At 39.2% G+C, this 24,052-nt stretch overlaps 1 protein-coding gene across 4 annotated transcripts in view; it reads left to right on the plus strand.

Annotated features, from left to right (window-relative positions):
- Positions 1 to 24,052, plus strand: part of LOC106881863 (putative UDP-sugar transporter protein SLC35A4) — a 105,453-nt gene that overhangs the window by 48,473 nt on the left and 32,928 nt on the right. Inside the window, exon 1 of one of the 4 annotated variants that reach the window (XM_089360827.1) lies at positions 11,059 to 11,319. The exons of the other annotated variants lie outside the window; for them this stretch is intronic. Within the exon in view, the coding sequence (XP_089216953.1) occupies positions 11,290 to 11,319 (30 nt within the window). The 5' untranslated portion in view covers positions 11,059 to 11,289. Of the gene's footprint in view, positions 1 to 11,058; positions 11,320 to 24,052 lie in introns of those variants that run through there. 4 annotated transcript variants of the gene reach the window in all.

Consider the following 24,052-nt stretch of genomic DNA (forward strand, 5'->3'; position numbering starts at 1 on the left):
TACAATTCAACTGGATCTATAACCTGAGCAGAGTCGGATGAGCCCATGTTTATATTGAAGAAGTTGCTTCTGTTAGTGTTGATGTTAGTGTGGGATCAAAGCTTATTATCGACGGATCTGAGGGTCTGTCTGGCAGATAGAATTACATCAATTTCCAAGGTTATGTTGGTTAGGTTTTTAGCTAAGGTAAGTGTGTTTTTAAAGAGGATAGGTAATATAGAGGCATAGTAATTATTGATGTCAATAATTGGAGGAAAGAGGATGTGTTTTTGTTTTAAAGCAGGTAGAACCAGGTGATGACCTTGCCTGTGCAAGACCATAAGTTTACATTTAGTTTCTCTCTAATAGAGGCTATGATTGTGTCTAATATATTTTTGCTGATTCATCCGAAATCCAATTTGGTGGAGCAGATGAGACTTAAGCATTAAGGGCCTCGCCAAAGCATTCTTTAAAATAGTAGAATCCATTTTCCCACATAACCATAAGTACCATTCTATCTTTAACAGATCCACTTTGAAATTATCCTATTCATCTACACCAGATATATAATCTATTATTACCTCATCTAATAAACATAAACTTAGCTCTTACTATCTAAATACATACAACCCTACCATAGACCTACACAATGAAAAAACTAACACCGATCACAATAACATATCTAATACCCTTGACCTGCCCACTTTAAAAAACTTAAACATACATAATATAGTCCCCACTTCTGATGGTAATGGGCGCACACCTGAAACTGATACAAACACTAATATATATATATATATATATATATATAGGCGTAGGAGTGGCTGTGTGGTAGGTAGCTTGCTTACCAACCACATGGTCCCGGGTTCAGTCCCACTGCGTGGCATCTTGGGCAAGTGCCTTCTACTATAGCCTCGGGCCGACCAATGCCTTGTGAGTGGATTTGGTAGACGGAAACTGAAAGAAGCCCGTCGTATATGTGTATATATATGTGTATGTGTGTGTGTGTGTTTGTATGTCTGTGTTTGTCCCCCCAACATCGCTTGACAACCGATGCTGGTGTGTTTATGTCCCCGTAACTTAGTGGTTCGGCAAAAGAGACCGATAGAATAAGTACTAGGCTTCCAAAGAATAAGTCCTGGGGTCGATTTCTTCGACTAAAGGCGGTGCTCCAGCATGGCCGCAGTCAAAAGACTGAAACAAGTAAAAGTGTAAAAGTGTAATATATATATATATATTTAATTATATGTATTCATTCTATCCTAATAAATAATAATTCTGATAGAATAAATGGGTTAATAGAAACCAAGGTAGCAAAGATCACAAAATAATTGTGGTGTAATTCCTGTTGGTGAGGCAGAAACTCCTTGATATTTTGGGTATTTGACCCCAGGCCGACCAAAGCTTTGTGAGTGGATTTGGTAGATGGAAACTGAAAGAAGCCCATCGTATATATGTATGTGGTAATTGTTCAGTTTACGTTCGTAAAATCAAAATGAATTGTTGACAATATTGATAGCTTTGATTTTTAGCTTCAGTTGTTTTTTATTTTTTTTCAGTTCTTGTTTATTTTATATCTTTTTTGAGGCATACTTTTAGTTGCGAGTCTGTTTTATGAAAAGAAAGAAGAAAGCAGTTAGAAATGATAGCTAGATAACCAGCCAGAAATACAGATTTATGTATGAGAAATAGATAGTTGAGTAAATGATCATTTTCTTCAAAGCGAAGCTACAAATTAATTGTAGATAACAGATAAAGATGACGAGGAGCAATTTGAGTGAGTACAGTATCAGACAAGAAACTTTGGTGTATTTAGATATGTTCCTTTACTTTTTTTTTAACGAACATAAACTGAACAATTACCTCTGTGTGTTGGTGTGTGTATGTCCCTGTAACTTAGCAGTTTGGCAAAAGAGACTGGTAGGATAAGTGCCAGGCTTTGAAACAAATAGGCAGTAGTGTTGATTCAAGGTGATGCCCCAGCATGGCTGCAGTCTAATGACTTAAACAAATAAAAGATGAAAGAAAGATAAAAAAAATTCCCGTAACTTAGCGGTTCGGCAAAAGAGACCGATAGAATAAGTACTAGGCATCCAAAGAATAAGTCCTGGGGTCGATTTGCTCGACTAAAAAGGCAGTGCTCCAGCATGGCCCCAGTCAAATGACTGAAACAAGTAAAAGAGTAAAAGAGTAATTAATAATTTTTTATTTATATTGCTGATTATGAGTCTTTGATATTCAAGATTTAAAAAAAAAAGAAAAACGAACATAAGAAAAAAGTTTGTTTTTGTTATATGGTGGTGGTGGTGGTGCCGCCGCTGCTTGTGCTTGTGGCAGTATAGCCCCAGGTTGACACTGAAAGAGCAGATATGTGATTGAAAGCCATTGTTATATTTCAACTTTTTTGATTTCTTACAGATACAGACATAACTTATTTAGAATGACATTCTTTAAAAAAGATGAACGTGTCATTTCCTAATTTAAGACAGTTTGGTGTGATGTGAGGGAGATTTGGCAGCTATTTTTAGCAGGTCAAACAATCACGTAGACCACACATCCCTCTGTCCCACAGTGGTAGACAGTGGAGAAGAAGAAGAAAATATGAACTTTAGACAAGTAATTAAATGTCAGAATGAAGTATGAACATTTCTGAAATACCATGCGCCTCTGAAGGTAGGCAGCATTGCCCAGGAAATAACATAAATAGGACTGCTTGTTCTGTAACGTTGACATTTCCCCACTGGCATATGACTGTTTTGTTTAGTTGATACTGTGACATGCTTTCAAAAATCTGAAAACTATAAAACTTTATCACTAGTATTCTTTTGTTTTCTTTCTGAATTTAAATCCAGCTGTAATAGGATCAACTGTGCTTTCTTTCATCCTTCTGGGAAATGAGTGGGGGTTGGGTAGCAGTTTTTGTTGCTGGATGGTGGGTAAGAACTTCAGTCTGGTTTCGACCAGATTTCCAGGTAGATAGGAACTGGAAAGAGGTCATGTCTCTGAAAGGCTGAGTGCAGTGTGCACTACTACCTAGCTGTTGTACCATGTCCAAAGAAAACTCTGACCAGATCTTACTTTTACAATTCTTATGGAAGGCTCAGGTTCTGCTGGTCAGAAAATTCATCCGCTGTCAACACCCACTCAGTGGTGGTATTGAGATGCTATCCTTGATGATGCAGTGCCACGCCTGGAAGCTGACACACCTGCCAGTCATGCAACACTGGCACCGGTCACACTCGAATGGTGCTTATTACATGCCACCAGCACGGGTGCCAGTCAGGCAGCACTGGCATTGGTCACACTCGAATGGTGCTGTTTATGTGCTACCGGCATGAGTGCCAGGCAGGCAGCACTGGAATTGGTCACACTTGAATGGTGCTTATTACGTAACACTGGCACTGGTACCAGTCAGGCGGCACCTGTGCTTGTGGCATGTAATAAGCACCATTCAAGTATGACCAATGCCAGTGCTGCCTGACTGGCTCCGGTGGTACATATAAAGCACCCACTACACTCTCAGAATGGTTGGTGTTTGGAAGGGCATCCATCTGTAGAAACTTTGCTAAATCAGATTGGAGCCTGGTGCAGCCTCCCAGCTTGTCAGTTCTCTGTCAAACCAGCCAACCCATGCCAGCATGGAAAGTGGACATTAAATGACATCTATGATGATGATGATGATGACGATGATGATGATGATGATGATGATGATGATGATGAAAAACCCAAAGGTATATGTACTAATTAAATTTTCTGAAGAAGAAGAATGATAAAAAGAATATTCAGTATAATACTTATATAAATTTTAGTAGTTAGCCTGCTGCCAGGATACAATATTTCTCGACTATCTGGAATGTTTGTTAGAAGTAATTACCTTGGTAACGTAATTCGGTTATGTTACCTAGGCAATGTAATCAGCAGTGGAGGTGGCTGGCATATATATATGATAAGGCTGTAATAAGGAAGACATAATTATTGAACCATCGTATACACCTATTAACCATTTCATTAGAATTCTATAGCTTATGAATTTTGAGGAGAACATAATTATTGATACATGAGCATTAAAAAGTGTTTTATTTCACTTGAACAATATTTTGAAAGGGAAGGGGAAAAAAAAATGTAAAACCCCTTTGTTGGAAAAACTTTAACCAGAGAGGTTTTGTAGGAAAAAAGGTTTTGTTGTATTTTGTCCCATGGGAATTTTTGCCAAGAACCCCCAGATATGGTATTTGTTTTGGAAATAATTCATGTACTTAGCTTTCAAGGATTCAATTATTTCATTTGCACGTTTGGCAGAGATAGTATTTTGTGCCTATAGAGTTTTCCAGAATACAAGTCGATGTAGTTTTTGGTGAAAACATGTAGTGTAAACATTCAAACACTGTCACTATCTTATCAAATCTTACTGCATTTCACATGGAGATTTTGGTCCTCCAAAGTTCTCGTAGTACATTAGCTGCCCATCTTGGTCTGGAAAATTTGACTTGTACACCAGATAATACGTTATTTTGCTATCCATTTGGTTAAGCACTCTCATGAAGGTTTTTGTTGTATAGCTCTGTATTAACCCTTTCGTTACCGTATTTATTTTGAGATGCTCTGTTTTTCTTTCCATTAATTTTAAATATAACAAAGAATTTAGTAAAATACCTTAATTACCATTAAGCTAGTGTTAGGAACATAAATTGTGACTAAGATTTGGTGGAAGATTTTAATTCAAAATTTAAGAAAACAAGGCATTTATACTACAGAACCAGAGGTGGTTTTGGCCGGGTTGGTAACGAAAGGGTTAACCTTTATCTGGTAGACCTTTTATGAAAGGCAGTCCAGCTGTAACCATCTTTTTTTAAGGGCTATGTACAGCTGTATTATCTACTATCTCCTCAATATTTAAGGTATGGCTGTGGTGGTGGATTGGTAGAGTCAGTAGACAGTTGGATATAATACTTCAGTGTTTGTTCCAGCTCTCTGCTCTTTGAGTTCAAATCCCATCTAAGTCAACTTTGCCTTTTATCCTTTTAGGCTTGATAAAAAAAAAAGTCCCAATCTAGGGCATTGCAATGTTAGAACTGTTAAACCTTCTGAGAGGATGCCTTGCACTATGCATTCTGACAGCAACAATCACGATGACACTGGTGCCATACTGTATCAACCCTTACTTGTCCTATGAGCATCATCGGTGACAGGGAGAAGGGAAACCTACATGTATCAGCAGTTGCTAGTTGACCTGTGCCATTGAGAGGAACTTTCCCTGTACAGAAAGCCACAGTCAGTCACAATCAAACAAGGCCCTAGTAAGAGGGTATGATTTGAAGAAGGTTCCGTTGCTGTTTCTAGCATGTTGGTTGGCCAGATATCTTGGCTGTATAACTTAGTTTTACTTCTGCATCAAGTCTTTTTAAAACATCAAGTTCAATATCCAGTGTAATCCCTTTCTGCTTCCTTTTCTGTACTACTATTTTATGGTTTACTTGATAGCTTCTTTCCAGGCGTCTTAAATTGAAGGCAAATTCAACAGCAATGGTGATTAATTATCCACAACGAATATGTAATAAAACCAAATTGACCTCGGAAAGATTTGCTTTGTGAGAACAGAAAATGGTTTTATTCCCATTGATGTAATAATGAAAATGAGATGAAAAGGTGAAGGACTGAGAATGAGAAAGTTCTGTATGATAACAGTTAGATTAAGGGGCACCTGATTTTATAGGTAATTCACTCCTTGCATATCTGACAACATAAACACACTCACACACAGGTGTACATGCTGCTATCTCTTGTAGTCAGTTGGATTGGAAAGTTGGTGGGTTGATAGTAGAGCTGATGTCTAAATGTATGTTATTGTTTGTTTAAAAGGATTTCCACTTGCTGCTTTGCTGTAATGATAATTATGTTGGTAGCATGTGTGTGTGTGTGGTGTGTGCGTGTATGTGTGCAGACTAAAGTAGTTTCCTGTTGGAAATCATAGCTGTGATGTTCATGATTGCCCCAAGGATATTACCAATGGTATCAAAGTCAAGTTGAATAGGTTGAACACAGAATCAAAACCCTGGTCATATAAAGGCTTGTCATGATCTTCAATCTCCTCACCCCACCATTTCCCCTCCACAACAATGTAAAATGATGTGAAAGGTGAGAGACGAGTTGACTAATAATAATGATGATAATAATGATAAACTGGATGGTAGTTTTATTTGGTGATAAGAAGTCTTGTTTATTAGTCTTAACGGCTAACTAAATTAAAATTTGTCCTTCGTTATTGTTACTGAGGTGTCAGATTTATAGGTTGAGAGACAAAATGCTGACTTTATATAATGTGTGACAGATTATGAAAAATAAAGTATCTCCTTTGAAATGAAAAAATAAAATTAGTATGAGTACATGCTAAAATCTGCAAAATTTAAAGTTCTGTGGATAGGGTGTTAGGAAAACATCTGACAACCAAATGGAAGGTTAAATAAAAGCAGATGACAGTTTAACTCAAAGAATTCATAGATGAAAAGCAAACATGTAATTTATTTACAGCCAGATTTTAATGTAATATTTTTTCCCTATATTTTAAAAACCTGCTATTTTCTCATGGAATTAGATTTTGTTTGTATGTTGTAGAATTTACTTGTCTAACACCAATGTAAACAAATAGCAAATTCTGGTTCTGACTGAAATCAATAAATTTTGGAGGAAAACACACACACACTCACACATGTGTGCACATACACACACACACACAGTTGCTTTTCCACTACATGTATTATTCTGTAATAGCAGCAGCAACAGCAAGCTTGCTAGCTTTCTTTAATTGCTACTTTACTGGCTAGCTGGCTACCTAACAGTGTTGCCATTGAAATTTACTAATTTAAAGCCTTTCGCTCTGAGATACTGGGCAAAAATATACTACCTTTGTGTGTGTGTGTGTGTGTGTGTGTGCGTGTGCGTGCACATCTTGTATGCTCAATATAGCAACCAGGTATCTACACAAGCCTAAGTTCATTTGTGTCTTTAAAACATGACCACTCTATGGAATATTTAGAGGAATACCTGTTTAAAATTAACAGCAAAATCATCCCTAAAATAATAATTATTTCAAATTTTTCCCACAAGGGCAGTTTGGGGGAGGTGGTGATGAGTTGATTGCATTGACCCCAGTGTTCAACTGGTACTTATTTTATCGAACCTGAAGGGATGAAAGTAAAGCCAACCTTGGCGAAATTTGAACTCAGAACAGAAAGACAGACAAAATACCGCCAAGCATTTCACCCGGCGTGCTAATGTTTCTCATTTCTTTATTGCCCACAAGGAGCTAGACATAGAGGGGACAAACAAGGACAGACAAAGGGATTAAGTCGATTACATAGACCCCAATGCGTAATTGGTACTTAATTTAGCAACCCCAAAAGGATGAAAGGCAAAGTCGACCTCGGCGGGATTTGAACTCAGAACGTAATGGCTGACGAAATACCGCTAAGCATTTCGCCTGGCATGCTAACGATTCTGGCAACTCACCGCCTTATTATCCCTAAAATAATAATAACCATTATAATCTTTAGATTAAGTAAATAAGTCACATGTATGAGAGAGAGAGAGAGAGAGAGAGAGAGAGAGAGGGAGGAAAGTGCTATTCTAGAATTCTTTGACCTGCCTCTCTGTAGTCATCAAGTCTTTTTCAACCAACTCTCTGTCATCTCTAAAATTCAAACTGCATGTACACAGGTGTGTAATGTAACTATAGTCTTCCAGCACTGTTCAAGCTAATGGTTAACTCCCCCTCTTGTAGAAACTAACTATAAATTGAGAATCAAGGTAAAAAAACACACTCCGAGGGACTATCTTAACACTTGGGCCTATACCCAGTCACACATATGACAGGATTCTTTTTGTTTCCATCTACTATGTCTACTCAAGGCTGGATGCATTTCCTGTCACAAACTGTCATTTGTTTTCAAATAAGTTAATATATTCTCCATGGCTGGACATGTTTTTACAGAAGATTGGAAACAAACAACACTGCTTGTATGATAGTGACACTTGCTTACAACTGTCATACAACTTTGAGACATGTGTGTGTGGCTTATACCCATGTGGTCACTTATGCACTTGCAATTTTTTTAAAAATCGATTTTTAATCAGCATTGATATTTTAAAAATTGTAAAATTTCGCACTAGCTACCGTGACATCTATTTGATGAAAAATGTTTCATGGTATAAACAGATAACTTATTAATGATAATCTATTTAGTATTTACTAATTCTTCATTTCAATATGAATTGTTTTAATTTGTTAAAACTTAGTATTTCAATTTGTTGTTCTAATTTCCAAGCTTCTCAGGTTTTAAATAGGTAAGTGCATTTTATTTCTCGAACACAATTTAGGCATTTTGTGCACTAGCCGTCATAACATCAATTTCACGAAATCTACCCCAAAGCGTAAAAGTTCACCATTTTACACACATGCACAAAAATGACGACATGAGTTCGCTACCAGACTGAGCTCATTGTTTTGTCAAATTGGTCCTACCGATTAATATAGATTTAAAATTTTTGAAAAATATCAAAATTTGACAAAAAATGTTTCATGGCTATAAAGAGACATCTTATTAATGGTAATTAATTAAGCATTGTTTTGATTTGCTAAAACTTGTTATTTCAATTCATTGTTTTAATTCCTTAGCATTTCAGATTTTAAATAGGGAAGTGCATTTTATTTCTCAAGCATTTTCTATTCAGTATTTCACGTATAGATCTACTTACTAACAATCAAATTCCATTTATACAAACTACTACTCCTTATATACAAGATTTACCTTATCGGTACACCTCCTCTTAACTTGCGAATACTTTGGAGTTCAGATTTGCGTTAAGTTACAACATGAACCTTAACTCTTATAGAAGGTCCAGGATTTTATATCAGTCTTGTAAAACAGGGGATATTCTCATGTGAGCCTCAGCTTACTTAAAAAGTCAGGACTTCTTATCCACCATATTACTCATGCAAAAGGGATTTTAGTGCTCAGATTGGATAACCCGTGTTATTTTGTCAAAACACAAAACATGCAGTTTTAACACCCTAACTTGAGTGGATTTCGTACACGGAAACTGAAAGAAGACTGTCGTATATATGTGTATATTTCTGTGTGTGTGTGTGTGTCTGTGTTTGTACCCCCTACCATTGCCTGACTACCGATGTTGCTGTGTTTACATTCCTGTAACTTAGCGGTTTGGTAAAAGACACTGACAGAATGAGTACTAGGCTTGCAAAGAATAAATTCTCTGGTTGATTTGTTTGACCAATGGCGGTGCCTCAACATAGCCACAGTCACATGACTGAAACAAGTAAAACAATAAAAAACTATGCCATTTTAATCCTGAGCTAGGCCGGGTATCTCTCTGCTAGTGTATGTGTGTGTGTGTGTATTTGTGTCTGTTTCCCCTCCACCATCACTTGACAACCAATGTTGGTGTGTTTATATCCCCGTCACTTAGTGGTTCGGCAAAAGAGGTCAATAGAATAAGTACTGGGATTACAAAGAATAAGTGTTGGGGTTGATTTGTTCGACTAAAGGCAGTGCTCCAGCATGGCCGCAGTCAAATGACTGAAACAACTAAAAAAAAAAAAAAAATTAAAAGAATAAATATACCTTTCAGGATGTGTAGATTATGATTATGCTGGAATTTAATGTGGAAGGACAAAATGGTAGACATGCACACATACATACTGATGCATATCACAATTTTTTCAGAATTTCAAGCTTCACTTTCATCATCATCATCATCTAACGTCCACTTTCCATGCTAGCATGGGTTGGACGATTTGACTGAAGACTGGTAACCCAGATGGCTACACCAGGCTCCAATCTGATTTGGCAGAGTTTCTACAGCTGGATGCCCTTCCTAACACCAACCACTCTGAGATTGTAGTGTGTGCTTTTACATGCCACTAGCATGAAGGCCAGTCAGGAGGTACTGGCAACAGCCACGCTCGAAATGGTGTATTTTACGTGTCACTGGCACAAGTGCCAGGAAGGCGACGTTGGTAACGGTCACGCTCGATTGGTGCTATTTACGTGCCACCGGCACGAAATCCAGACTGCTGGTGCTCTGGCAACGATCACGCTCGGACGGTGCTCTTAGTGATTTACTGGTACTGGTGCCATCACGATTTCGCTTTCGCTTGCCCCAACAGGTCTTCGCAAGCCGAGTTTAGTGTATCATTTAATATCCATTTTCCATACTGGTATGGATTGGACAGTTTGACAAAAGCTGACCAGCTGAAGAGCTATCTGAACCCCATGTCTGTTTTGGATTGGCTTCTACGCCTAGGTGCCCTTCCTAATGCCAACCACTTCACAGAGAGTACTGGTTGCTTTTATGCAGCACCAGCGTGAGCACTTTTACGTGAAACCAGTACGAGTGCTTTTTACATGGCACCAGCAGCCATGGGTCCGCAAAATTAGGAATGCTCAGATGAAGAGGGATGTAGGGGACATGCTTGTGTGCAAGGACAACCATGATATCACTTAGCGTGACGTGTCTTCTCGAGCATAGCAAGCCACCAAGTGTCTCAGTCTCTGACCGTACCAGCACAGTTTGGTTACAGTCATCACATGATCATACCATCACATGTGTGAGGTGTATCAGTATGTATGTGTGAGCACCGACCAATTTTTGTTTCGCATATTAAATTTTGATATAATTGTAATCTGCACCATCCGAAAGGCATTTGTAGAAAATTTCACTCAAAAATTCTCCTATTTCTGAAAGTTTTGAGGAAACAAATCTGACTTCTCTGAATTTTCCGAAACTCCCCTGCCCACCTCAGAAAAATTGTTTCCACTACAGATTCCAGTTTAATTGGAATCTACGCCATCTAAAGTGACTTTGTAGAAAATTTCATTAAAAAATACCCTTTTTTCTGTAAGTTATGAGGAAACAAAGTTGTGGGGCATACTTATGTAAGTATGCTTTTATAACATTCACTGTCTTTAGCTTTGCTTTTTCACACTCCTAAAGTCTCTCTCTCCCCTCTCTACTTCAACCCTCCCTCTAGTCCACCCTCTCCTTCCTCCTCTCTCACCCCTCTCTCTCTCTCTCTCTCTCTCTCTCTGTTACTCTCCTCCTGCCGCCTTACTGCCTTGTTCTAATTTCTCTATTGTATTTTGTTCTTTCAAAACCCATATGTGCTGAGCAAGTGTGTGTGTGCTTGCGTGTTTGTGTGTGTGTGTGTGTGTGTGCGTGTGTGTATTTGTCTAGTGTCTTAAAAATATAAATCTTAGTTCTCTAAAGTGAAGAGACTATTTTCCTTGTTTTCTTATGGCTAACATGTCAAGCAGTGAAGCTAAAGTAAGCCTTTCATTTATTATTGTTGTTGTTGCTATTGATATTATTATCATCATCACCATTGTTTGTTTTGTTTCACACACACACACACACACACACACACACACACACACACACACACACACACACACACACACACGTGTTGCACTTCATTGTCTATGTGTTGTGATGTAAGACATTATATAAATGAAACTGTATTTTGTTGTTGTTGTTGTTTAATTTGAGGACACATCTATGATCAAACACATTCTAGTTATAACCACTGGTCTTTTTCTTTTGAGTGTGGGTGGGGGGACACACACACACACAATAATACCTAGAAATAATTATGACAGTGGAATAAAATTAAAAATTTCTGCATAGAAACACTATCCTTGTTAGTCAGTTATCACCAAATGTGCCTTTCATCTTTTAAGATGGTCGATTTATTCTTTCTAGCAAATCAAGCAGCCATAAATTTGGTTCAAATCTTGTTCTGTAATATATTATCTTTTTCTCCCCACCCTTGTTTCTTGTTTTTGTAACTAGTAAATATTGTATGCTTATGCATACTTAATAAATTCAGTTTCAACCATTTATACAGTATAGTGGGGGTATGTGGCTTAGTGGCTAGGGTGTTGGACTCATGGTTGTAAGATTGTGATTTCAATTTCTGGACTGGGTGATTCATTGTATTCTTGAGTGAGTAATCCTGCGATGGACTGGTGTCCCATCCAAGTGGGGAATATATACGCCACAAAAATGGGGAAACCAGCCCTCGTTAGCCTAGTATGGCTCAAGAAGGAAAAATTTATTACTATTTTATTTATATGGTAGATTCAATTTGTACATGGTTAAATAACCTTCACTAGTCATTCTCTCATTACCCATTCTAGTCTTCTTGCAAAAACAAAAAACAAAAAAACTGATTGGTTGTGCCTACTTTTACACATTGACAGACTTGGGGGCAAGTGTCTTCTACCTGCCATAGCCCTGGGTGACCCTGAAGGCGGAAACTACTGTGAAAACCTTCCAGTGAGGTCGTACATGTTCTTGGATTGTATATGTGGTCCAGAGTCTAGTTTAACACCACCACCTGAATGGATCCTGAGTGCCTTTAGTAAGGTCAACACTAGTGCAGGCATTTCGGGCGCCACTTAGCACTCGGTTTAGCGAAAAAAACCTGCGAGAGAGTTGTGGGCACCAGCTTTCCTTCTCGGAGTAATCTATGCAGAAACAACAACAAAAACTGTTTGAAATACTTGCTGGCACAGGTGTGTTGTGAAGAAATTTACTTTGCAACCGTGTGGTTTTGGGTTCAGTCTTACTACATGGTATCTTGGGCAAGTGTCTTTGTTCTACTGTAGCCTGGGGCTAAACAATGCCTTGTGAGTGTATTTGGTTGGCAGAAACCATGTAGTAGCGCATAGTGTATACGTGTGTGTTGTGTGTGTGTGTGTGTGTGTGTGTGTGTTTTTGTCCCTTTCCTCAATCACTTGGCAACTGGTGTTGATTTGTTTTTCCGTTACTCAGTTGTTCTGCAAAAGAGATCCATTGAAATTAAGTACGGTGGTGGTAGTGTGTGTGTGTGGGGGGGGGGGGGGGGGGGAGCTTAAAAAGAAAAAGATGTGCTGGAGTTGATTTATTTGTTTTATTTCAGTCCAGTGACTGAAGTAATAAAAAAGAGGCAAGAAGATAAAGAATTACTTATTGCCTTCCACTGATAAGAGGAGTATATTGTCATTGCTATTTAACCCTGAGAAAGTTCCAGCCATAGTAATCTCACTCCTGTCTTTTGTGGTATCATTTATCTCTAAGACTAAATTGCTTCATGTAATTCTAGATATTGTCTTTCTGCTAGCTTCTTGATAATATTTTCACATTTGATTCCAATTCAGCAGCCCATCTGTAAGAAAACATTGCAAACAATGAATGAAATGAACTTTGAAAAAAAAAAAATTGTATAAATAAAAGGGCATTCACACCACTGATTTTGTTGTCTCATAACATCCAGAAAAATGGATACTTTTTAGCAAAATTTTCTACAAATGCCACTTAGATGTTGTGGCTTCGTAGTATATAGGGATTTATGGGAAAGAATATTTGTAAGAGGGTGGAGAGAGAAGTTTCAGAAAATTCACATGATCTGACTTCCAGGAAGACGGGTATCTTTTAATGAAGATTTATACAAATCCCTTTCAAACAACATAAATTATGATTATAAAGAAATTTGTAGGGAAAATTTTTTCAGGGATTTTCCTCATTTTTTTTAAACCACAGCCTTCGAAATGATGTGGTTGAGGGGCATCTTTGCTTTGAAAACTCAGTTTTTTTTACACCTCCTTCCCTCATCATCCCACTCTGGACATATTTTGGCCAATTTATTTTGCACTTTAAAACCATGGGAGGAGCATTTTCGGTAAAAGAAAAAAAAAATTGTTACTATTTTCAGAGGGAAATGTGAGTGATATCAGGGCGATTTGGCTGTTGTTTCTAGCTCATCCAAAGACAGCCCTCCTCGTTTCTTTATCACTCTTGCATGTATTGATCTTTTTCAATATATATATATGTATGTATACATATGCACAAATGTATATATATACATGGAACAGCCATGCTACATGGCAGTGAAACATGGGCTGTAACTGCTGAGGACATACGTAAGCTCGCAAGGAATGAAGCCAGTATGCTCCGTTGGATGTGTAATGTCAATGTGAATACCCGTCAGAGTGTAAGTATCTTGAGAGAAAAGCTGAACATTAGAAGCATCAGTTGTGGTGTGCAAGAGAGACGATTGCGCTGGTATGGACATGTGGTGAGAATGGATGAGGATAGCTGCGTGAAAAAGTGCCACACCCTAACAGTTGAGGGAACCTGTGGAAGAGGTAGGCCCAGGAAGACCTGGGCTGAGGTGGTGAGGCAAGACCTTCGTACATTGGGCCTCACCAAGGCGATGACTACTGACCGAGACCTTTGGAAATGTGCTGTGCGTGAGAAGACCCGGCAAGCCAAGTAAGATCGTTGCCAGTGCCCCTGGACTGGTTCTTGTGCGGGTGGCACATGAGATGCACCATTTTGAGCGTGGCCGTTGCCAGTACCGCCTGACTGGCTCCCGTAGGATTTTCGAGCGAGATCGTTGCCAGTGCCCCTGGACTGGCTTGTGCGGGTGGCACATAAAAGACACCATTTCGAGCGTGGCCGTTTTCGTGCGGGTGACACGTAAAAGCACCCACTACACTCTCTGAGTGGTTGGCGTTAGGAAGGGCATCCAGCTGTAGAAACTCTGCCAAATTAGACTGGAGCCTGGTGTTGCCATCCGGTTTCACCAGTCCTCAGTCAAATCGTCCAACCCATGCTAGCATGGAAAGCGGACGTTAAACGATGATGATGATGATGATGATATATATATATATCATTTTGTTTAAAAGAGTTCCAACACTGTCTGTTTTTTATGTTTTATTTATATTCCTTGTGGTATTTCATATTTTCTATACTTTGTAGTATTTCATCATGGCCGGTATGACAGACTTTAACAGACAGTCTATTAAAGTCTGTCATACCGGCCATGATGAAATACTACAAAGTATAGAAAATATGAAATACCACAAGGAATATAAATAAAACATAAAAAACAGACAGTGTTGGAACTCTTTTAAACAAAATGATATATTCCTCTATACACAATCATACAACCCCCCCCCTTTTTTGTATTTATTTTTACTCGCATATATATATATATATATATATATATATATGGATGTATATATATACATGTATATATATATACATATATATGTATACATGTATATGTATATATGTATATGTAAAGCTGTATATCATCATCATCATCATCATCGTTTAACATCCGCTTTCCATGCTAGCATGGGTTGGACGATTTGACTGAGGACTGGTGAAACCGGATGGCAACACCAGGCTCCAGTCTGATTTGGCAGAGTTTCTACAGCTGGATGCCCTTCCTAACGCCAACCACTCAGAGAGTGTAGTGGGTGCTTTTACGTGTCACCCGCACGAAAACGGCCACGCTCGAAATGGTGTCTTTTATGTGCCACCCGCACAAGCCAGTCCAGGGGCACTGGCAACGATCTCGCTCGAAAATCCTACAGGAGCCAGTCAGGCGGTACTGGCAACGGCCACGCTCAAAATGGTGCATCTCATGTGCCACCCGCACAAGAACCAGTCCAGGGGCACTGGCAACGATCTTACTTGGCTTGCCGGGTCTTCTCACGCACAGCCCATTTCCAAAGGTCTCGGTCCGTAGTCATCGCCTCGGTGAGGCCCAATGTACGAAGGTCTTGCCTCACCACCTCAGCCCAGGTCTTCCTGGGCCTACCTCTTCCACGGGTTCCCTCAACTGTTAGGGTGTGGCACTTTTTCACGCAGCTATCCTCCTCCATTCTCACCACATGTCCATACCAGCGCAATCGTCTCTCTTGCACGCCACAACTGATGCTTCTAATGTTCAGCTTTTCTCTCAAGATACTTACACTCTGACGGGTATTATCGATGTATATAGATATAGGTGTATACATGTATATGTGTAGATGTATATATATATATAGATGTACATGTAATATGTACGCATATATATACACATATATATATATACACATATATACACACCCCACACACACACATAAGTGCTGGTGTGGCTGTGTGGTAAGAAACTTGGTTCCAAAACACATGCTCCTGGGTTCAGTACCACTGTGTGATGACTTGGCATGTGTCTCCAGAGATTTTGATCCTTCTAGGAGCTTTCGTCTGTTCAGGAGCTGTGATCCAGCCTCATTTTTGCATCACATCTGTAACCTCCATGTATGCAAGAGCAGCCATCATGATATTGTTCAACATTGCTGCTAAAATTGCTGGCCTTGATAGTGAGTCTACTGTTGCTTGTTATGGACCTTAGTTTACAGTATAGATTCATAAAAGCAGTCATATCTAACTGCCAGTGCATATGCAGACATAATAGTCACTGCAATGTCTATAATTAGTTATTTAATCACATATTTTGATAACCTCATTTACCTTCATTATCATTTCTATCATCATCATCATCATCATCATCATCTGACATCCGCTTTCCATGCTGGCATGATTTGGATGGTTTGACTGAAAACTGGTAAGCTGGAGTGCTGCACCAAGTTCCAGTCCAATTTGGCAAGGTTTCTACAGCTGGATGCCCTTCCTAATATGCCAACCACTCCCAGAGTGTAGTGGAACGATATACCTGCATTTGCTACCCCATCATGGTTACCCAGCCAGAAGAATTCGTACGTTTGTTCTTTGCCTGTGTTGGGTCTGGCTGAGGTACTCTCCTGCATCTTGTCTCTTGTACACAGCCCTCTCTACCAAACTCCACCCTGTCCCACTTCCATCATCTGTAAAAATTCTCAGCTTTAATCTTATCAACGTTGATGGCGACAGCTTTAAAGTTTTGAACCTGACACAGATAATGCAGAAGAGTTGGGGGGTCAATCCTGTTAGTGAATGGGGTGCTTGTTATCTGTTTCCTGCATTTGTAATAAAGAGAGTTCATGTGACCATCTGATAACATTTATACCCACAATTGCTTGTTTTTTTATCTATAGTTAATCGTTTTGCTGTTTATTCCTTCATTTGCCAATGATCTATGACAGATACCGGCTGTTACCTGTTATTTCTTACATTTGCAACTCAAATTCTGAGGAAAATGCAAATGGTATTCAACATTGAGTATCATCATCACCATCATCACCATCATCTTAATGTCCACTTCCAAGCTTGCATGGACTGAATTTTCTTGAGGGGGATTTTCTACAGCTAGATATCCTTCATGTCTCCAACCCTCATCTATCTCCACGTAAGGTAATATTTCCCCATGGCCAGACTTATTTTCACAGAACATTGGAAATGAAGGACATGACTTTTATGATGGCGACAATCATTTACAACTGTCCCATGATATCAAGGCAAAGTGACAGTAACACACACTCACACATACACTCATATTATATATATATATATATACATATATATATATATAAGTGAGCCAAGGATGGAGAAAGTTGACATGGAGAAAGCCTTTGACAGGGTCCCCCGATCCCTTATCTGGTGGTCAATGAGGAAACTTGGGATAGAAGAATGGTTAGTGAGAGCTGTGCGAGCCATGTACAGAGATGCTGCCAGTAAGGTGAGGGTTGGAAATGAGTACAGCAATGAATTCCGGGTAGAGGTAGGGGTCCACCAAGGTTCCGTCCTCAGCCCCCTCTTATTTATCATAGTCCTCCAGGCAATCACAGAGGAGTTCAAGACAGGTTGCCCCTGGGAGCTCCTCTATGCTGATGACCTTGCCCTAATTGCGGAGTCACTATCAGAACTAGAGGAGAAGTTTCAGGTGTGGAGACATACATGCAAGTGACTTTGCTCAAAGGCAGGTTAACTAGGAAGTTAGTTTTTGTTTGTGGCAGATGTTCAGGTGCAATAAAGACTGTAAACAAACAGGAAACAACTTCTATCTCGTTCTAGGGTGAAAAACTAGAGGTAGTCGATAGCTTCCGCTATCTGGGCGACCAAGTTAGTAGTGGGGGGTGGGTGCGCTGAAAGTGTAGCTGCTAGAATAAGAATAACCTGGGCAAAGTTTAGAGAGCTCTTACCCCTGCTGGTGACAAAGGGACTCTCACTCAGAGTAAAAGGCAGACTGTATGACGCATATGTACGAACAGCCATGCTACATGGCAGTGAAACATGGGCTGTAACTGCTGAGGACATACGTAAGCTCGCAAGGAATGAAGCCAGTATGCTCCGTTGGATGTGTAATGTCAATGTGAATACCTGTCAGAGTGTAAGTATCTTGAGAGAAAAGCTGAACACTCATTATGACTGTGGCCATGCTGGAGCACCACCTTTAGTTGAACAAATCGACCCCAGGACTTATTCTTTGTAAGCATAATACTTATTTTACCGATTCTTTTGCCAAACTGCTAAGTTAGAGGGACATAAACACACCAACATCATTTGTCAAGCAATGGTGGGGGGAGACAGACAGACACACAAACACACACACACATACATATGTAAACGATGGGTTTCTTTCAGTTTCTGTCTACCAAATCCACTCACAAGGCTTTGGTCAGCCCGAGACTATAGTAGACAACACTTGCCCAAGGTGCCATGCAGTGGGACTGAACCCAGAACCATGTGGTTGGGAAGCAAGCTTCTTACCACACAATCACGCCTGCACTTATATATTTTAAAGATTTTTTTTTTATTTGATAAGAATTTTACATCTATGGTTTGGTTGCTTCCTTTTGGCATCTGTAAATAAGTTAACCAAATATAAAATCCCTTCCACTCTACAGATATCTTGTATTGAGTACCTTCTACTTAACGGTGGCTACCCATGCCTCCTACTCATACTCAATAGAAGGTGCTCTTTATACCTGTGAGTCACATGATCTTATTAGAGAAGATACCACAAAAACGTTCTCAGTGTACTCTATAAAGGAGTCAGTGTTAGGAAGGACATCCAGCCATAGAAACCATGCCAAAGCAGACACTGGAACATTTGCCGTCCCTCAGTTCCATTGAATCCTGTTAAACTGTCCAACTCAAACCAACATGGAGCATGGCTGTTAAACAATGATGAGGATATATATGTATTTTAATCAGCTTGACCGCTGGTGTTGGTTTGCTTACTTCCCCATAACTTAGTGGTTTGGCATAAGAGACCGATAAAACACTGAGGACAATTTGTTTGACTAAACTCTTCAGGGTGTGTCCAGCATGATCACAGTTCAGCTACTGAAACAAATAAAAGATAAAATATATAGTATTTTTTATTCTTGTGTGTGGATTATTGAACGGTAGAGTTGGTAGACTATAAATGCAATGTAATATTGACTTGCAAAATCTTTTATAAAAATTTCAAGGAAATAACTGTTGCCATTGAAAACTCACTGAATTTTACAACTGGTCTTTTGAACTGCCTAACAACAAAAAGCCATTAAAGAACGCTGCATGTGTGGAAGTCAATAGGCAAGGGAAGAGAAGAAAAAGGCTTGGTTCTTTATTGATTTACTGATTGTAGCATATTAAATACCTACCTGCCCAATATGGAGACATACATGCAAGTGACTTTGCTCAGGGCTTCTCATTGGTGCTATGAATGTATGGATGCATTCTTCCATGCATATATGGTGCCAGTGATGGACCCTGTGTGAGGTCACTTGACATGTTAAAATTAGCAGCTAATTCTTCCTGAAACTACACCCTATGTATGTACTATCTTAAAATGAGAATGTATTGGATGGGGTCAGCTGCTGTAAAATATGACTGAACACCGATCAAGAGGGGGGCTGCGGTGGTGGTCACAGTTGGATCACTTTTGATTATATGTCTGCTTGAATGTATCTGACTTGGTGGCTAAGTAACGATGATAGAGACTTGTGTGTATGTGTGTGTGTGTTCATATGCAAGTGCATGTACACAGTCGAATCACTTCAAGGTCACTTGCATTTAGAATGCTATCTTTCTTTTCTCCTTTCCCATCACTTTTAGCTTTAGCCGTGACCATAGATATATATATATGGGTGTTGTGTGTGTGTGTGTGTGTGTGTGTGTGTGTGTGTGGTGGGGGAAATAGGGCCATTGGGTTTGAAAGCAGTGTGGCCTTATTGTGTTTGTTCTCTCTTTCTCTGATGACACATTTTAGCAAACAATTCAGATGGTAAAGCAAAATAAACTAAACTAAACTAAAATAAAAATAAAAAAAATGCTTGTCAATGGTGAGTTGCTGATCAAAGCTGTACTGATGTTGTAACAAAATGGATTGTGTAGGGTGGCAGGGAACAGTCAAAGTCAGAAATAGAATTACTGATTTCAAATAAAGGGAATATGTGTACAGAATGTTGTCATTATCAATGAGTAACCACATACGTAATGGGCACTCACTATACATGCCTCCCCTTGTTCAGTGCTTTGCCTACCATTAACGTATGTTCATGCATTCATTTGGCAACAGTGTAGTTGAATGGTTAAGGATTCTGCTTTGCAATTTTAAGGTCCTGGGTTTGATCCCTGTGTGTGGCATCTTGGATGATTGTTTTTTACCGTTGCCTTGTGTATTTCTTATAAAACTCAGGAGGAAAATAATTTGTGTATGGAGATAGAAGATTCCACTTTTTTCAGAGGAAAGGTCGGTTGGTGAACAGCGTGAAAGACTTACTGCTATAGTACATTGATGCCCGGAAAAAAACAAAGCATATTTGTTTTGTTTCACCTTCATGCTTTGATTAATGTTAATTTTTAATCTAATAAAGACTTTAATATTGATTAAATGTATTTGTTGCTGATTATAGATAAGATAAAATCATAACAATAACAATAAATCTTATAGTTGTAAAATAAGGCATTTTGAAACTACATAAACGTCAACAACAAAAAAGCTAGCTGCGGACCCATAGCTTTTTTGGTCTTTTAGATACTGGTGCACTTTCAACACCGGTGTGATTTATGTGTGGATAAAGCCAAAATTTTCCCCAAAATTTGGCTCTGCAGCTTAAATACCAATGTGTTTTATAGACTTAATAGTTGACAGGTTTTGCCAAACAGCCATCTAGAGAGAAATATTTAGATGTATTAATGCCATAGTTAGCAATTATGGAAACATAAATGTGATGCAATAATTGCGAGGAATTGCGTATAATTTGCACTTTTAGATGATGATTTAAAACTTCTTAATATTTTGGAGTGGAGGTAATTGTCCTAAATTGGCCTGATACAGATTTACCATATGGGGTCTGATCCTCTGCCTGAGGCTTCCATTAAGGATACACATGTTTCCGGAATACTCAACCACTTATGAATTCTTTCTTTTTTCTTGCTTTATTTATTTACTGATTCCATTGAGTTTGATGCGGCCATGCCAACCTTTTTTGCCTGGCCAGAGAGTTCTTTTCTTATTAAGAAATTCTTCAACTTCCTTCTTTTCTTTCCTTCTTTCTTTCTCTCTCTCTCTCTCTTTCTTCTTTGCTTCATTCTTTCTTTCTCTCTCCCTCTCTCCTTTATTTCTTTCCCTTCTTTCTTTCTTTCCCTTCTTTCTTTCTTTCTTTCTTTCTTTCCTTCCTTTTTTCTTTCCCTCTTTCTTTCTGTCTGTCTGTCTCTGTCTGTCTGTTGTACCAATTAGCTTGGTGCAGCCATGGCTGGCCTTTTTTTTTCTTTGTTTAGCCAGAGAGTTTCTCAGTCAGTAGATTTCAGTTTATGAATCCATTATCATTAGGGTCGTGAAACATGATAGCTGGCCACAATGCAGCAGTAAATATATTCTGATAATTCTTTTTGCAACTGCTGGTAGTTACCAATTTAAATCAATCTCATCTCAATAATGACCAAATTGACCTAATTTAACTTTGGGTAGAATATACTGTCTATGAATGTTTATGTGTGTCTATAATACATTATCTACATATCTGAGTACGCGTGTGTGTGTGTGTGTGTATGTATGTATGTATGAGAAGATTATAAAATTCTTGTGTGTCATTAACTTTATGCATGCTTACATATAGTTTTATGATCTTCCCCATATATATTTTCACTTTAATGAGAATTAGCCAATAGTTTTTGTGGAGTACATGTGTATAAAACTTTTGCAAGAAGAACAACAATATAATTTAGAAGTTTTGGCCTGCTAAGCTTTTATCAAACCATTACTACACTTGGGTTCCTTTTAGCTTTGTGCAGTTTTCAATGAGTTTGTTTTTCTGGGGTAGGTGCAGCTCTGTAGGAAATAGTTAATTAGGCTTGATATGTGTATGTCTGGGAAATGGATTATAGGCTGTGGACAGGAGTATCGGATTGGAGTCATGAGATTGCTTGTATAAAAAAAAAGCTGGTTTTTGGTTGTGTTTCATGATTCACAAGGTTTCTAGTAGTATCTATAGGGGATTTCTTGTAGTTTTTCAGCATGTTTATCTATATTCATATTATATTGTCTTAGACACATGCATAAGTGTAACTGTAGGGCATCATACCTGTTTGTGTGTGTGTATATCTGTATTCCTCCCCATGCATACTGACATATATGTATATTGTATGCATAAACAATCATGTATGCAAACTTGTACACACATATAATTATTCAAACACCCAGCCATATGTATATCTATCAGTGTGTATGTATACATATATATGTGTGTATGTGTATATCGTAAATGAAAGATGGAAGATGGAATATATGAGAATTTATTATAAATCATGACAATTGTTTCGACACATCTAGCATTGGTCCTTCACGGCGGGGAGGGACACTTGACAACTGGTTCAGGAGCATCCGGCAGTGCATATGTATCTCATCGGGTGATAAATAGACATAACTCATCATCATCATCGCTTGATATCCATCTTCCATGCATGCATAGGTAGGACGGTTGACAGGAGCCAGCTAGGTAGAAAAACTACCCTAGGCTACTGTGTCTGTTTTGGCAGGGTTTTTTCGGCTGGATACCCTTCCTAACACTAACCACTCTGAGGAATGGACTCAGTGCTTTTTATGTAGCACTAGCACAAGCGAGGTTAGTTTTGGCATGATTTCTACAGCTGGATGACCTTCCAAATGCCAACCACTTTGCAGTGTGGACTGGATGCTTATTACGTGGCATCAGCACTGGTAGGATAACCAAGTAACTCGCAAGACAAGGAATTATTAGAGGGGCAGGGGAATTTGAGGAGGGGAACTTGTGTCAGAGGATGAAAGGTTAGAATGTGACAGAGACAGAAAAGTAGAGACAGGTGTCTTGCTATAATGGTGGGGGCATTGGAGGAGGTGGTCCAATATCAGATGATGAAAGGTGAGAGCATGACAGAGAAATAGAGGCGGAAATAGTTGTCTTGCTATAGAGGGGGTACATGGTTACCTAGTGAGAGGGAAAGAAAGAGAAGAAAGATAGAGGGAGAGGGAAAGGAAAGAGAGATGGAGAGAGGTATAAGAAAGAGGACAGAAACAGGTATTCTGATGTAAAGGAGATATTTGGTTATCTAGTCAGAGGAAAAACAAGAGGAGAGAGAGAGAGAGATCAAGAATGAGGACAGAGATAGGTGTGCTGCTGTAGAGATTTATGGCTACCCAGCCAGAGAGAGGTGCAAGGGAAAGAGGGAGGGGAAGCAACGAAAGTGTAAGAGAAAGCAGGAGAGAGATGGTGAGGTGCCAGGGTATATGCACAAGTAAAAAAGATCAGAGCATAGATGTGATGCATAGAGTAAGGAAGAGAGAGGTACAGAAGTCGTAATATATGCAATCAGGTGTTGCCAAGAAGGCACAAGTAGGTAGCGGGGATTGCAGTGACTGGCAAAAGCCTGGGTAGACTAAAGATAGAGCTATGGGAAAGTTATAAAATTTTTCTTCAGCCTTGACTGTGTGTAAAGTGGTGGGAGACCCTCTTTCATGTTGCTAGACTTCTTCATCATCATCATCATCGTTTAACGTCCGCTTTCCATGCTAGCATGGGTTGGACGATTTGACTGAGGACTGGTGAAACCGGATGGCAACACCAGGCTCCAGTCTGATTTGGCAGAGTTTCTACAGCTGGATGCCCTTCCTAACGCCAACCACTCAGAGAGTGTAGTGGGTGCTTTTACGTGTCACCCGCACGAAAACGGCCACGCTCGAAATGGTGTCTTTTATGTGCCACCCGCACAAGCCAGTCCAGGGGCACTGGCAACGATCTCGCTCGAAAATCCTACAGGAGCCAGTCAGGCGGTACTG

This window comes from Octopus bimaculoides, chromosome 12 (assembly GCF_046866305.1).
Source record: "Octopus bimaculoides isolate indiv1 chromosome 12, ASM4686630v1, whole genome shotgun sequence".
NCBI lineage: Eukaryota > Metazoa > Mollusca > Cephalopoda > Octopoda > Octopodidae > Octopus > Octopus bimaculoides.